At 54.8% G+C, this 16,032-nt stretch overlaps 1 protein-coding gene across 5 annotated transcripts in view; it reads left to right on the forward strand.

Annotated features, from left to right (window-relative positions):
- Window positions 1–16,032, forward strand: part of TLDC1 (TBC/LysM-associated domain containing 1) — a 19,568-nt gene that overhangs the window by 583 nt on the left and 2,953 nt on the right. For 3 of the 5 annotated variants that reach the window (XM_005862551.2, XM_005862555.2, XM_005862554.2), the window contains exons 2-6: window positions 6,815–6,989; window positions 8,727–8,957; window positions 9,288–9,432; window positions 9,914–10,339; window positions 14,845–14,963. In XM_005862551.2, coding sequence (XP_005862613.1) covers window positions 6,840–6,989; window positions 8,727–8,957; window positions 9,288–9,432; window positions 9,914–10,339; window positions 14,845–14,963 — 1,071 coding nt within the window. In that variant the 5' untranslated portion in view covers window positions 6,815–6,839. Of the gene's footprint in view, window positions 1–3,591; window positions 3,627–4,254; window positions 5,328–6,814; window positions 6,990–8,726; window positions 8,958–9,287; window positions 9,433–9,913; window positions 10,340–14,844; window positions 14,964–16,032 lie in introns of those variants that run through there. The other 2 variants (XM_005862552.2, XM_014536689.1) reach the window with 2 other exon arrangements.

The raw sequence follows: 16,032 nt of genomic DNA on the forward strand, positions 1-16,032 counted from the left end.
GGAGGTGGAGGAGAAGGGGGACCTTCCTTCTCGCTTTCTGATCACAGCCTACTAGCTTTCCCCAGGTTAGCTGAGTCTGATCACTAGATTCAGGGCAGAGGGGAGAGGGAAAGAGAGCACCCTCTGCTGACACCTCTGCAGATGAGCCCGTGGGGCTCTCTGGGGGAGGAAGCCGGCCTTTGCAGGACAGTGCACCTTCCGGCCAGCGGGACTCTGCACCGCCTGAAGGCTGGCTCGGGTCCAAGCCGACCTTCTGCAGAAGGGCTGCTGGTTCTGGGCCATAAGCAGGGCTTGGAATGCTCCTGTCCCTACAAGGCAGTTGGATTCTTCCCAGAAAAGGGGGTACTTGAGGGTCAGGTCACCACTCTCAGGACCGTGGCCCCTTGAGGTCGGGGGTTAGAGATTGACAAGCCAGGGTGGAGAGCATTCCCAAACGAGCCAGTTGGAGAGGTTCTGAGGGGTTGACAGCTATCCTAGGACACCTGTCCATTCAGCAGACAAGGGCTCCCGCCCCCTCCCCTGCACTGAGGGAGTTTGTTTCTTCCAGGCTGTTTCTCTTGTTTCAAGGCAAGAACTCAGTCTTCCCTTGTGGGCTCATCTGTTTCTGTCTCTGGCTCCAGAAAGCAGAATTAATGCCCTATGTTACCTCACTTAACCCTTTTCACCTCATTACAGGGTTGGTGGCACTTCCTCCATTTTACTAAGGTTCGAAAAGGCGTAGTACCTTGCCCTGGTCATACAACCAACAAGTGTTGAACTTGAACTCAGAGGTGCCCATCTTTGTTACACCATCACTTAAGAGCCTGGGGCCCTGCTCTGGGGCGAGTGTTCTGGGTACGATTCAGTGCAGTTCCGTGTGTACTCTCCTGCTCTGCCCCGTGACCCCCGTCCTTAGAAGCCAGGATTCCTCGCCCTCTGCCCTTCTGACATTTAGGGCCAGGGAATTTTTTGTGGGGGTGGGCCTCCTGTGCACTGTAGGATATTTAGCAGCAGCACCCCTGGTTTCTACTCGCCAGATGCCAGCAGTGACTCCCTTCGCAGTTGTGACAACCAAAAATCAACTTGCCAAATGTCCCCTAGAGCAGCGGTCACCAACCGGTGGTCCGCGGATCACGGGTGCTCCGTGAGGTCCGAAAGGTTGGCGACCGCTGCCCTAGAGGACAGAACCACCCCCAGCTGAGAACTAATGGGTGCGCAATCTTGGAGTAACGTTGTGGTGCGTCCTCCTGAAAGAGAACTTGGTGTAGGAACCTACAGGAGACGCAGGCCAGCATAGGGTGGCTCTATGCACAACTTGCCAGGAAAAAGCCGGTGCCGCATGGCGAGCTGCACCTGGGGCAGTCCCATGCGAAAGCCATTGCTGGGACTGAAAGAAGGCCCAGGAACTTGCATTTGGGGAGAAGTAAGGACGCATAGAAGGCCTTCCTGTCCTTCCCAAAATTGGTTAGAGCAGCGGTTCTCAACCTGTGGGTCGCGACCCCTTTGGCGGTCGAACGACCCTTTCACAGGGGTCGCCTAAGACCATCCTGCATATCAGATATTTACATTACGATTCACAACAGTAGCAACATTACAGTTATGAAGTAGCAACGAAAATAATTTTATGGTTGGGTCACAACACGAGGAACTGTATTTAAAGGGCCAGAAGGTTGAGAACCACTGGGTTAGAGATTTCTGGCATGTTCACAGCGATCGAGGCTGGGATGGATGAACGGGGACACTTTGTACCATTACTTCCTCTGGCCTTGCGGGAGCTCTTTAAAAAGAGGTGTTTTGAGATGCGTCCCTTCTCCAGTGCCCCGCAGGCTAGGAATGGTGGGGCAGGGGGAGGGCATGTTGTTAGAAGCTGCCCCTCCTCCCATAGGCCTGGAGCTCCTATTTGAGGCTGCTACACACACACTCCTTCCTACTATAAAAACTGGTGTTGCCTTGCCCTATCCTGTGTCTCCAACGGGCGGCGCCACCGCCCTGTGCCCACCCATAAGCTGATGGCCAGCACCTCTCCTGGGCATTGCCCTGCCTTGGCTGCTCGCCCAGCCTGTCCTCTCTCGCAGTGTTTGGGCGCTGGGCAAGGCTGGCTGGGCGCTGGGCAAGGCTGGCTGGGCACTGGGCAAGTGTTGATTTGTTTTCAGACAACAGTAGAGGGACTTATTTCCTGTGGGACAGAGGAGGAGGTGGGGTGGGCTGGAAGTGAGGTGCAGACAGAAGTCCCTTTGCTCTGTAGTACCCTTCAGGTACCTTCCCCACGCCAGGCCTCACCTCACCGATCTCGAGGTTCACCCCACACCCAGGTGAGCCTCCTGTGGGTGCCTGAAGACCCAGCCAGAGCCTGTCTCGACTCCTGTGTTCTCACCCCGATCCCTACCGACCCTGCAGCACTTGTCTGCCTCTCCCTGTTAAACAGGAGTTTCTGCAAGCCCAGGCCTGCCTGAGGCTTCTCTCCGCCACCTGCTCTCTCTGGCAGCCCAGCCCGGGAGATGCTGAGCTGTTCATTGAAGGAATAGATGCATTTGCTGACGTCAGGAAGTGTCCTGCACGAGGCGGGACCTGTGGCCCCTTAGTGACACAACCCCTGGGTACACTACCAGCTTCCGAGGAGTGGCATTTAAAAGTTGGTGGCCTTTTCGCCCCAGTCAGTAGGGCAGACGGTGAGAAACCCCTTACTGAGGCTGGTGTCCCTAGTAGAGCAAATCCTTGGTTTTGAGCAGGGAGGGAGCTTGCTCAGGGCCCGAGAACCTGAGATGTGGCACTTAGATGTCTTCATAGGTTAAGGAGAAGCCGGAGGGGGCATCATCTCGAGATCCTGGCCTTGCTGTGAGCTCTCCCCGGGGACTTCTGGGCCTGTGTTGTTCTTCAGGCTGGGACGAATCGCTTCCTTGTCTGCCGAGTCCCTGCCGTGGTCTCGGCCTGACGGGGCCGTGGGGTACAGAGATGAGGCACCCTGGAGCCATCCAGTTGTGAATGGGAGAGAGAGCACTGATCCAGGGAGCCCCTGAGTGCTGTGGGCCCCTGAAAGCGAGTCCCATAGGAGCTGAACATGGGGTGCTTGGGCCTTCTCAGGACCTCAGCCCGGCCAGCCTCCTGGGGTTTACGCCTGGGAGCCCACAAGGAGGGGGGAGAATGGGTTGGTCCACCTGAGAGGCCAGCAAAGGAATGACACATCCCGTGGCTCATGCGCCAGGTTGGCTTAGGTGCTGGGCAGGTGGCTGTGGGGCAGAGTCTCTTTTGTGACTCAAATTCTAGTTCTAGCCAACCATTTAGCCATGAACCTGGGTGCTGGAGGTGGGGGCGGTGAGGGGCAAGCAGATGAGCAAGCAGGCCCGTCTCCATTTCAGTTAAGGCAACGGTCAGTTCTAGGAAAGTCACAGATGCCGGGTGGCCTCGGAACCCGAAGGCTGAGTGATGGTGAGGTGTGCAAGGTGGACAGGGAGGGCCCTCCGAGCCAGACGAGGGGTGGGAAGGACCTGGTGCCCGAGTGGGCCTCACACATCTTTGAGGCTGGCCGTGGGAGCCTGCCTGGGTGGGCGCAGCCTGGAGAGTTCAGCTTTGATGTGAAGCTGTGCTAACGTCTCTAAAACCTTCCCCTCCCAGGTGTCAGGGCGCTCTTCATCCCTTCCAGCGTTTAGGTGAGTCGTGGCTTTCTCATGTCACAGCCGTACGGTTTTCTAGAGGAAGAAAAAGTGTGCTCTTTGCTATGAACACCCCATCCATCGAAGAAGGAGATGAATTCACTAGGGTGCATTTTTGTACCATTTTCAGGATTTCAGCAGAATAACAAGATAGGGCGCAGGGAGAGTCGTGTGACAAAACTTCTGGTGACCTGATAAATTGACACAGATTTTGAGTGACTTGAATTACTTGGTTGTGGTGTGTGTGTGTGTGTGTGGTGGGGAGTATGAATCTAAAAATGCTTTTGACTGTCATGATTTGCCAGTGATATATGTCAAGCTGTGACAGAACAGAGCAAAAGCAGGACCAGGCTGTACAGACAAAGATAAGATCACGGTGCCTGCTCCCCAGATACCCCCGCCCCTCCTGGTAAACTCGAGCCGTGCAGCATCCTTCCTGATGCTAGCTGTAGCCCCTTTCTGTTCTTCCTGCGTCTTTGTTAAACATTAAGACACCCAGTCACTGATTTGCACCCAGTCCAGACTGAACCCTGCCTTCCCTGAACCTTCCAAGAAGGCAGCCCCAACGCCCTCCCAAGCCCCCTCACACGCTCTAACCAAGACCCCCCACACTTCCTCCCTGCAGCTCCTAGGAAATGCAGCTTCTTGCTCGTCTTCAGGGGGCAGCGACATACTTTCCATTGTGGTTCCTCCTGGGCATCGCCTTAGAACGTTTCATGAAGCGAACAGCATGCAGGATGTAGGAAATTCACCTCAGAATCAAAGACGTGTGTGCCCTGCTTCTCCCTTTGCTTTGCACTCTTTCCTGCTCTCTGCTGGAATCGGTGGTATTTAAACACCATGATGATGGCTCATCCCCTAACCCAGTCTTAAATGATCAGGCTGTTTCTTGGGGCTCTTAGAAGAATGGACGGAAGAGGACGGGCCAGTCTTGGCGTGGCTGCTTGAATTGTGCCCCTGGAGGGGACTAGGGGCAGCTGTGGTTAGAGATAGTAAAGCCGCATGCAGGCTGGACCTTGAGCCAGGGCCCCGGTTTCCTTCTCGGCTCTTACGCTGCTGAGAAACTTGAGGAGTGGAAGTATTTAGATCAGATGGCCCGTGAGTGACAGCCCTACCCTGGGCTGCTAAGGCCTCGTTTGCAGCCTGCGTCTGCAAGTGCTCTGTCGTCCCTCCCTGGTGCCTCTGCTGGAGCCTTCCTGTTCGGGCCGGCGGCGCCCCCTGCCAGGATGGCAGTGATAAAAAAAAAATGATGGAAAAAACAACAAGAACATTGAAGAGGATACAGTGAAATCCGAACATTGTGCTTTGCTGCTGGGAACGGAGAATGGAAAACAGTTTGGTGGTTCTTCAAAAGTTAAACATCAGATTACCATAGGACCCAGCAACTCCACTCCAAAGTCTGTACCCCCAAAGCTTGAAAGCAGGGACTCAAACAAGTACTTGTGAATATTGCTGCTAAGAACATGCAAGTACTATATCTAAAAGGAAGAAACAGCCTAAATGTCTATCAACAGATGAGTGGATAAACCAAACGTGCTATCTCCACACACTGGAATATTACTCAGCCATGAAAAAGGAACACAGTGTAACAGGATGAGCCTCGAAAACACTCAGTTGAGTGAAAGAAGCCAGTCACAAAAGGACACATGTATGATTCCATTAAATGGAAAGTCCAGTGTAGGCAGGTCCCATAGAGAGGTGAGCAGTTAGTGGCTGCCAGGGGTTGGGGGGGACGGATGGGGAGTGACTAGTCATGGTTACAAGGTTTCTTCGGGGCACCACGGAAATGCTTTGGAACCATATAGAGGTGGTGGTGTACAACATTGGGAATGTACTAAATGCACCGAGTTGTATCCTTTAAAAGGGCGAGTTTTATGTTAAGCGAGTCTCACCTCAATAAAAAGAAAGAAAAGATCCCAACTGTCCTCCATTTCCCCTTGGGGTTTTGAACAGCCGGGACCTGAGGGGCCTGTTGCACACACTTGGCGCCCTCTGAGATCGCTGCCCCGCCCTCGCTGTCCTGGTGGGAGCTGGTTGACACGTGCGGTTTATGGAGTGCTTGTCTCTCCAGCACTTTCACCAAAGCGAGTTTCCAAATGAAGTTTAGGATAAGAATTGAGAAGTCACATCACTTGCCCCTTAAGAGATTTTGTTTTTCATCTGACTTAGCTTTTCTCTCTGAATCCATGGATCTGTAACGAGGTCTATGATAATGAACAAAGGTCACCTGCTTTTGGGTACAAGTCTGTGCAAACTCCTGAGATCATTGGCTGGATAATTTAATTATCACAATGATCTCTGAGGTAGGGCTGTGATTTATTTACTATTATTATTTATTTATTATTATTTTTGTTATCCCTCACCCACCCCCATTGATTTTTAGATTTTTAGAAAGAATGGGAAAGAGTGGGAGGGAGAGAGGGAGAAGGAGAGAAAGAGAAACACCAGTGTGAGGAGACACGCACCCCGATGTCGGGTGGGGGGGGGGGGGGTCGGGGAGAGTGGGAGGGGGAGAGGGAGAAGGAGAGAAAGAGAAACACCAACGTGAGGAGACATGCACCCCGATGGGGGCGGGGGGCAGGCACTGAACCTGCCATCCAGGTATCTGCCCTTGACTGGGAATCGAACCTGCAACCCTTGATGGGCAGACCAATGCTTTAACCACTGAGCCACAGAGTTCAGTAGTTTGCCCAAGGCTGCACAGCTAGGGAGAGGCAGAGCCACGCTCACGGGGGAAACTTGTCACACAGCCTGTTCCCTTTGTCCATGATATTTTCAAGGTGCTGATTGCATTCGAATACATGTGATCATCCAGACAACAGGTTTTTAAAGTTTTAAACTCAGATTTAAAAAAAAAAGAATATTTAAATGAAATTACTGGGCTTTTTTCTACTTTTTAGTTACATTAACTTGAGAACTGTGTTTTCAAATAGAGAAATCTAAACTGGCAATTATGGGCATGTTTTCAGAGATCATAGGAATCAGGATTGGGTTTTCATACTTAATTATATTGACTATCAAGTTCCACCACATCGAAACAGCACGACCGGGCTCGGATGCGTTTTAGCCGCATTTTACAGCTAAGCCAACGTTTATTAACTTGATGGTGTAATTATCAACGTTTACTTTCTGTGGTTATGACATTCTGATTTTTCTCTCTACCTTGGTCCCTTCTTCTTCTGCAGAGAATCCTGCCAGCAATAAGGCAAGATGGGGAGCAGCGGAAGCCGCCCGGGGCAGAGTGTGTGTTCGCAGTTTCTTCCTGAGGAGCAGGCGGAGGTGGACCGGTTGTTTGATGCCCTGTCATCGGAGAAGAGCAGCTCAGCTTCGCCCAGATCCTTTTCTCTGAAGGCACTCAAGGCAAGAGTCACAGCCATCAATGGGGCCTAGTCCAGAGCGGAGTCTGCAAACTATGGCCCCCGAGCCAAAATCGGCTCTGTTTTTGTAAGACTGAACTTTAACAAGTTTCTTTCCTGTCAGGGTCAGGTAGTACACATGCTCAGCATTGTAGACTCCTGTGGTCTCTGTCGCAGCTACTCTGCTCTGCCTTCGTCTCACCGTTCTAATGAGATTGAACAAAGGGGCCAGCCCCGCTTCCCATCTCCGGACCTGTCGGGTTCATAGGTCCAGTAACTGCAAAGCGTTCCTTTTGCCGTTAGGGTTTGTTAAGTGTTCGATGTTCTTTTTGCCCTTAGGCTTTGTTAGGTGTGTGAAGTCCTAGGGACTTTATGGTTCGCCTAAAAAATAACGATGTTTCAAAGTCAAGGTTCATCGGACAAGGAGTTAAAATGCCTGTTTCCCCACCTTTTTGCCTTGTTCCCTGGGGGCTTTCACTGCCTGTCTGAGTGCTCAGACTGAGGGAAGACACCGGCAGAGACGACATGGGCTCATGTGCCTGGGCCGTGGGAGGGAAGGCCCTGTGTGAGGCGCTCTGGCAGCCTCCTCTTGTAGCGCATGCAGAGCGGGAGCCGATGGGCATCGGGGATCCCCCCGCATACTCCCCTCACAGATGAGCAAACTGGCCAGGGAGGTGATGTGGGTCACAGCCGTGTGGTGTACTAGTATGTGTGTGCATCTGTGTGTGCACACGTGTGTGCACAAATATCTCCACTGGACCCAAATCACCCCCATCTGCCTGGTCACCCACCATGCTGAAGCAGACAGAACCAGACTAGACTGGATGGTACAGTGGGTGGCAACATTCCTAAGTGTTTGTTGAGATAAATATGGCTCGAGTTGATCGGAAAGCCTTGGTGACTATATAGTTTCCGTTGGGAAGGAATTGGAGATTGCTTTTCCAGTAGACATCCAGAAACAGACGGAAGGAGATATACTCCTTTTGAGAGTCAGGGTGGGGACCAGCTTTACAGGAACTGCAGAGCATCGCTGTGTCACAAACGGTGTAGTAGTGTGAGTGGTTCCAGGAGGATCCGTGTGCAGATCCCACCAGGGTGGAAGTTCGTGACTGGCTTTCTCTCACCATTTATTTTAAATCTCTGGACCAAATCTGATCTGATGTCGGTCAAAAGGAAAGCGGTATTTACAGAATGTTATTGGCAAGACATTAATTAAGAACTAGGTTTTAAATTGAAATAAACATTAATGTAAAATGCATGTTAAGCACACAGAACTTAGATAAGAAGTGAAAGCCAGCTACTATGTTTGGAAGTCCCTAAGATAGAGGAGACCAGATTAGCTACAAATAGACATATGCACCATATGTTAATAAATTGAGACGTGCAAATGGCAGCTGTCCGTGTAGGAGGAAGGAGATGTTCTAAGCAGAGTGAAGAGCAGATGATGGCCAGATGTAGGCATGACATGGCCAGCCATGGGGAGACTGGGAAGTTTGGAGAGAGGGGAACAGATTGTGGAAGAACCTGAGGGCCACGACGAGCCACAAGCCGGGGCACGTTCTGCATGTGGGACCTTGGTGACATGAGGCCCTTCGGTGGGGGAGCGATGGTGCGTGTGAGGATCTGGGACGGCTACATGCTGGTAGAAGCATCATGGCCTGGCAGTGGTTGGTCGTGGTCCCCTCGTTACCATGTTTAACTTGGACCCTGTCTAGCCCTTTCTCCTCCTCGCCCTTCACAGAGCCACATCGGGGAGGCGCTTCCCCCAGAGATGGTCGCCCGACTGTATGACGGCATGCGGAGGGTGGACCTGAGGAGACCGGCGGAGGGGCCCAGCGAGAGTGTCTCCCAGGAGCAGTTCACAGTGTCCATGTCCCACCTGCTGAAAGGGAGCTCCAGGGAGAAGAGTTTCATGATCCTGAAGATGATTTCTGCCACAGATGGTCCCGTGAAAGCACGGGAAGTCCAAAAGGTAGGGAGGCCCCAGGACCATTGCAGCCCTCCAGGTGGCCTCGGTGTCTGTCAGTGGGGGACTCGGGGGGCGGGGGGGGAGGTCAAGCCGCTGGTGGAAGCATCAGAGATGCCCACCTTTGGTCACATAACTGGTGGACAAAGGCCTTGGCAAAACCAGACCGGCCGACGGATCATTAGGAAAATGAATAACTACCCAGGTTACATGATTTTCCCCCAATGTGGCCATTGCAGATGGCATTAAAGAGATAAAACACCCCCCCTTGCTGATAGGACGTAGGTCACCGGTCCTGGTAGAAATGTCATTCATGGTGAAATTGTAACCTTCAAGTTTACAGAGGATCTCGTCGGCTCTCTGGTGCACGTGCTGAGCCACAGGCAGGAGCTGAGAGGCTGGGCGCAGAAGAGCGCTCCCGGCCCCCCGTCCACGGTGCAGGCTCTGGCTGAGCAGTTGCTCTCCGAGGTGAAGTTTGCAGGCAAGTGCCCTGCCCGTGCCCACACTCCGAGGCCTTGGTGGCGGACAGTGGTACCATCTGTCTCGATACTGTAGGCTTGCAGTCAAGTTTTGGAATCAGAAAGTGTGAGTCTTCCACCTTGGGAAGACTGTGTAGATCAGTGGTTCTCAACCTTCTGGCCCTTTAAATACAGTTCCTCATGTTGTGACCCAACCATAAAATTATTTTCGTTGCTACTTCATAACTGTAATGTTGCTACTGTTGTGAATCATAATGTGAATATCTGATATGCAGGATGGTCTTAGGCAACCCCTGTGAAAGGGTCATTCGACCGCCAAAGGGGTCGCGACCCACAGGTTGAGAACCGCTGGTGTGGATTGTCTGATTGATTGGTTGGCATATCACTGTTCATAGTATTTCCCTATAATCCTTATGCTGCAGGTTGATGTGAGTAGCTATAAGGACACGTGATCGCCCACTAATACTGTCTCCCCTTCCCTAGACGGCGAGAAGCTGCTGGGGCCTGAGCAGCTGGACTATGACTGTGACCCCGCTGTGATCGAGGACTGGGTGTTCAGGGCCCACCTGGTGGCCACGTTCCTGAGTGTGGTCATCCACAGGGGCTTTGGCCTGCACTGGCCTCTCGATCTGTCCACGCTGGTCCCCGAGCGTCAGGTTGACCAGGGGCAGGAGTTTGAGAGCGTCCTGGACCTCCTGTCGGTCATCTACATCAACTCCCACCTGCCCAGGGAGCAGCAGCACCGCTGGCACCTGCTCTTCTCGTCCGAGCTCCACGGGCACAGCTTCGCCCAGCTCTGTGGGCGCGTCCCACACCGGGGGCCCTGCCTGCTGCTCCTTGAGGACCTCGACGGCCACGTGTTCGGTGGGTTTGCCTCCTGCTCCTGGGAAATCAAGCCTCAGTTTCAAGGTGAGACGCGGCCACCGAAACCCAGCGGTAGCAGGGTGCACGTCAGGAGTTCTGGTCCGACGGCTGCGGCCTGGGGACCCCTGAGCACCGGCAAAGGGTGTGGGTGTTAAAAGGGTGAGCCTTTCTTCCGGCTGCTCCTCCACGTGTTTGCCCAGCTGTGTCTGGGAGGAGAGGGAACCGTGCTGCTGCTTATGGTGGGTGAACGACTCATGGGTTTCCTTTGGTTCCGATGGCAGGGTCAGGTAAGCAGGCCGCGTATCCTCACTTGGATTTTAGGTTTTTTTAAATGGTGCCAGGTCCAGATCGTGGGAGAGGCTGGGCTGTGGATGCCTCACGAAGGACCGGGAGAAGCCGGTTCTTTCCGATGGGACCGTCTTCCTTTCCCGGAACCCCTGTGTGTCTGCTTGCTGCCGCCGCCATGGGTTGTTGGTTTGTGACTTTGCTGGAGTTTGGAAGCTCTTGTGGGAACTCGAATGCAGCGAGATCTAAATGGCTCTAGTGAATCTCCCCCTTCCTCAAAGAAAAGTGCTCTGATAAACGTTGTTAAAGGCCATTTTGAAAATGCTCATCTGCTGGCCATACTCGGGGGCGAAACTGCCTTCCGAGGGTTTGGTGTCGCTGTGTGTCCCCTGGTGTGTGGCCCGCCTGCCCGAGTCTGTGTTCTCAGCAGGGTTCCTCGGGGCCAGTGGCCGTGGAGGGCTTTTCCTCGTGGCTCTGAGCGCAGGTACATTCCCGCTCTCACTCCCACGGGCTAAGTGAGTTCTGGGCAGGGCCCCTCCCCGTGAGGGGCGAGGTTAACACCCTCCCTGGCTGTGTTAGTGGAAGGGAGGTTCCAGGGACCTGAGATGCGGGAGACGGAGGAGAGAGGCCTCTTGAACGGAGGCTGCACATCCGAACCAGACGGTCACCAGCCTCCCTCCATTCTGCTGCGTTCCTCCCGCCTCTTCGTCTTCCTCTCGCTTTCAGCAGCGTGGTAGCTGCCTTCTCATGGGCCCTCTGCTTTTAGTCTCGCCCTCCAATCCATTTGCCATATCCCAGCTCTTCTCCGGGAAACTCTAACTGCCCTCGGGGCGGTGCGCCTTTCATCTCCACTCTCCCGGCCCACTCCTGCCCCTTGCGATCCGCGCTCAGTCCCACTGAACCTCCTGGGTTTCCAGAACAGGCCGCGCTCCCTCGCATCTCAGGACGTGGCACATGCTGCTTCCTCCCGCTTCCACCTGTTCGGGACTCAGCCAGGGTCACCTCCTCCAGGAGGCCTTCCCAGCCACACGAGGGCTGTGTGCTCCCTGCGGTCCTCAGCCGCGCCGCAGGCCTCTGGGATTGTTCCTGTCTTCCCCGCTAGGCGGAGCTCCTGCCGGCTGGGGAGCCACATCCAGCTGCAGAGGTTTTAGCAGCAGCGGGCCGCCCTGTGCCTGGGATGGGGTGGAAGGAATCATGAGATGAAGGTTGGTACCTCTATCCCAGAGATCCTGTTATTTCTAGGACTTTATTTTCTCTCGGTTTTAGAATGTTCTGGATCTTCAGTCCAGGTGCTCTCCCAGCTCTTCCCCACTGTCTGGGGTCCCCAAGACCACCCACACCTCATGATCCACTGGCAGCACTCATGGACTTGGCGTAGAGCTGTGCTCACAGCCACGGTTTATTACCGTGAGAGGACGCAGAACAAGATCAGCACAGGGAACAGGTTGGGGTGAAGTCTGGGGCAACCAGGCACCAGCTCCCAGCATCCCCTCCCAGTGGAGCCCCCCAGGACATGCTGCCCTCCCCCAGCAATGGGCCGTGCCAGCACGTGTGAAGTGCTGTCCACCCGGGAAGCTCAGTAGGGGCTCAGCGCCCAGGGTTATATTGGGGGCTGGCCATGTGGGCACCCTCTGCCAGGCATGAAGCAAAATCCCAGACTCCCAGGAGGAAAGCAGGGGGTCAGCCCCAATCACCCTGTGTGTGCAAACAGTTCAGGCACAGGGAGCCACTCCGATCAGTTCTGGGAGTGGGGGGACCCTCCCGACATCCACGTTCCCAGACGTCAGCTCAGGGCCAGCCTTGGAAGCTCTTCTGGGGCCGCAGTCTCAGGCCTGCAGTGGCCCTGTTCTGCACAGCCACCCTTCCTTGTCAGTGTCACAGGCAGTGGAACCCCTCCCCGCCCCAATCCCTGTCTCCAGGCTCTGGGGAATGACGAGGTGCTCTGTCCTGTGGGTGGAGGCTGTGCTTTAGGACATGGAAAAAACGCACCCTGAGAACCATTAGAAATGAAAGGTTCGCTTCTTCCAGCTCCTTTAATATTGGCGCCAGGTTAGCACTGCTGGGTCTAATGCAGTGGTTCTCAACCTGTGGGTCGCGACCCCTTTTGGGGTCGACCAACCCTTTCACAGGGGTCGCCTAAGACCATCGGAAAACACATATAATTACATATTGTTTTTGTGATTAATCACTATGCTTTAATTATATTCAATTTGTAACAATGAAAATCTGCATATCAATTTACATTACGATTCATAACAGTAGCAAAATTACAGTTATGAAGTAGCAATGAAAATAATGTTATGCTTGGGGGTCACCACAACATGAGGAGCTGTATTAAAGGGTCGCGGCATTAAAGGAAGGTTGAGAACCACTGGTCTAACGTTTTATTAACAAGCAGCGTTAATCTTCCTGAAGAACGGCGGAAATGCAATTACCAAGTTCTCCAACTGAGCTCATTCTGTTCTGAAACATGAGGATGGAATTCCAGCAGAGGGCAGCCTTGCTCCAGAGCCCGGCACATTCAGAGAGAGCCTTCTTGTCCATTTTGCAGTTCAAAGGCCCGTGGCTTTGGACTGGGCACAGAGCCTCGAGTCGGGCCCTGGTCCTGGGCAGGGTGCTCAGGGCCTTGGTCCCCCAGAATGTGGGGCGTGGCGCAGTGGGACAGCAGCTTGTAAGTTGTGTCACGTGGGTGGTTGTCAAGTGTCGTCATTGTGAGAGTTACTAGTAGGTGGGAGCCTCACCGTCGGTGTGGTTTTTGCAGGTGTTACTGACTCCCCAGGTCCTTACCGCCACGTTCTAGGAAGAACCCTCCCCACGTGGCCTCCCTGCCGAGGGCAGCCCCCGATGTACTAGAGTGGGGTGCATTGCAGCCGAGGGGCCTCTGCTTTGCGGCCCCGTCGCTTTGCCTAGCAGCATCAGGCTGAGTAAATGTTGGTTGAAAGACAGTCCTAGGATTGCGGAGCAGAGTGATGCTGTGACCAGCATGGGGGCAGCAGGGTGGGACCAGGTCGCTCATCGCTTCCAAAACTGCCCCAACCTGCTGGGGCCACCCAAGCCATGGACTCAAGCCTAGAGTTGGGTCCGCTGTCATCTGGCTGCTGTGACCATGGACTCAAGTCTTTGCCTAGAGTTGGGTCCGCTGTCATCTGGCTGCTGTGACTGCTCCAGGCTCGTCTCCCTTGTTGCCCGCCCCAGCGCTCACACACCCTCAGACAGGAAAAGGCCCCTGCTTTTCCCCACAGGTCTTGTCCCTGGGCGGGGGGCGGGGGCTCCTCCAGGGAGTGGCTCTCCCTGCAGCCGTCTCCATCTCAGGGTGTCCTTCGAGAAGCTCGGCCTCCAGAAACTCCCTGTCCATCCTGACTGCACCCCGTGGATCTGTCTGGATTGAGGCCTGAGCATCGCTTGCCCAACTCTGCCCTTCCTGCTCCTTGAGGCCCCTGGGCTCAAAGCCCCCTTCGTGTCTGCCCTCCACGTTTGTGCCCCATTAACTTCCCGGGACCTTCCTCCTGTCTCATGAATTGCCTGACCCCGAGTACCATGAACTGCCTCTTGTGTGGGCTTGTATGGCTCGTTTTGGCACCAGGTGCCCTTCACACCGTCACTGTGGAGGGGCAGGCTTTCAGGCCAATCACACAACTGAGGGGGCATCTCTGGTTTGGCTGCCCCTGAGCTTGGGCTTCCTGGGGGCCAGGGGTGGCCTCCACCCCTCCCCTGGAATGTGCTGAAGGTGCTTCTGGAATGAATGGATCAAGATAAGGAGGGTTCTGAGACTTAGGATGTGTTCACACCCACAGTTTTGACTGGCACCTGCTCTGAGGCAGCATGCCAGGCCCTGCCCATGGACAGTGGTAGCCAGTCACCTTTCCCTGCCTGCCCCGTCCTTCCTGCGGGGCAGCGGGGCGTCTGCAGGTGTCCTCTCCCCGCTGAGCCCAGTGTCCAGTGCCGACTGGAGGAGGCTGTGCCCACACCAAGTCAGGACCTGGAGTGACCACCGGGCTCCTTGCTCCGAGGTGAAGGACACCCGCCCCTTTTGACTTGGTCGCATTCTTCCGATGAGCAGCGGGCAGAGTCCCCATGGCTGCTTCCCTGTCTTCTGCGGGGCCTGCATGATGGCTGAGCCCCTGTGCGTGAGTTCAGGGCACATGTGAAGACCCATATGATGGCCTCGCTGCTTTGCCGCCGAGCGGTGGCTTGTTTGCAACCCCTGCTTCTCTCTGCCGGCTCAGATCAGTGATGCTGCGTATGTGTGCTCTGGTCACTTGCAGGGGACAACAGATGCTTCCTGTTCTCCATCTCCCCCAGCATGGCCGTGCACACCTGCACGGGCTACAACAACCACTACATGTACCTGAACCACGGGCAGCAGACCATCCCAAACGGACTGGTGAGGACTGGGGAAGGGCTGGGGACGTCCCACCTGAGTGTCCATCCCGGTGGAGTCGGTCCTGATACGCTGGGAGCTGTGTGCATTAACTCACACCCGCGTGCCCTGTTCTGCTCATTCTGCTCAGTGCTAGGGCCGCAGTGAGTGACAGGGAGGACAGAATTCACCTGGTGGAAGGACGGAGCCTCAGCTGGGGTGTTTTGGTGGCTTGTGTGCGATGGTGGATTTGGCCAATTTTCCTGGTAATCAGATGGCCCGTGGCCTTCGTGGCTGGACATGGTGTCGGTGTCAGACCTGTCACTGGCCTTGCTGCCCTGCCACGTGCCTGGGGGATGAGCTGAGGGAGGGGCCCAGCCAGGGCTGGCCTCCCTGGAGCCATGGGGAATTGTCAACAGTAACTCACCAAGCAGTGTGTGGGGCTCCAGCTGGGGTGACTGCACCTCCTGTCTGTTCTGTGCTCCAGCCTGGAGACTCGGCTACGGGAAGGGGAGAGTGAGGGTGAAGGCCAAGGGCTGGGGTGGGTGAGGGGGCAGGCGCCCATGCACACACAGCAGCCCAGCACCTGCGGGCCAGCTACATGTGGGTGAGAAATGTGCCTCTTACCAGCACTCCCGCCAATTTTTTTTTTCTCTGCTTAACAAAAAGCTCCTTTTGGGAAACTCCAGCCCTGGGTTTGCAAAGCCAGGGTCCAGGAAGGCTGGTCCCCCTGTCAGGATGGAGAGCACCCCCATGCTCTTTCCCAGGCTTGCTGCATGCCTGCCACGGGGCCACCTGAAGACCCCCGACACCTCCCAGGAAGGGCAGTTGGGTGACCACAAGGGCAAAGGCTTTGGTCTCAGGAGCAGCACCCAGTGGGTCCGCAGGAATCGCCAATCATCAGTCCGAGGGAGGGAAGCCACTGAGAATCGACTGCACTTTCTTGCTTTGGTCTCTTGCTCAAAAGTAGTTCCAGGCCACCAGGGCCACAAGAAGAAGTGGAGGTGGCAACCAGACACCTGATCAGGGAGGTGGAGCAGCAGTTCTGTCCTCATCGCCAGGAGCTTAGAGCCAGCACTGTGGGGAGGGAGGC

Source organism: Myotis brandtii, unplaced genomic scaffold (genome assembly GCF_000412655.1).
Source record: "Myotis brandtii unplaced genomic scaffold, ASM41265v1 scaffold165, whole genome shotgun sequence".
NCBI classification, from domain to species: domain Eukaryota; kingdom Metazoa; phylum Chordata; class Mammalia; order Chiroptera; family Vespertilionidae; genus Myotis; species Myotis brandtii.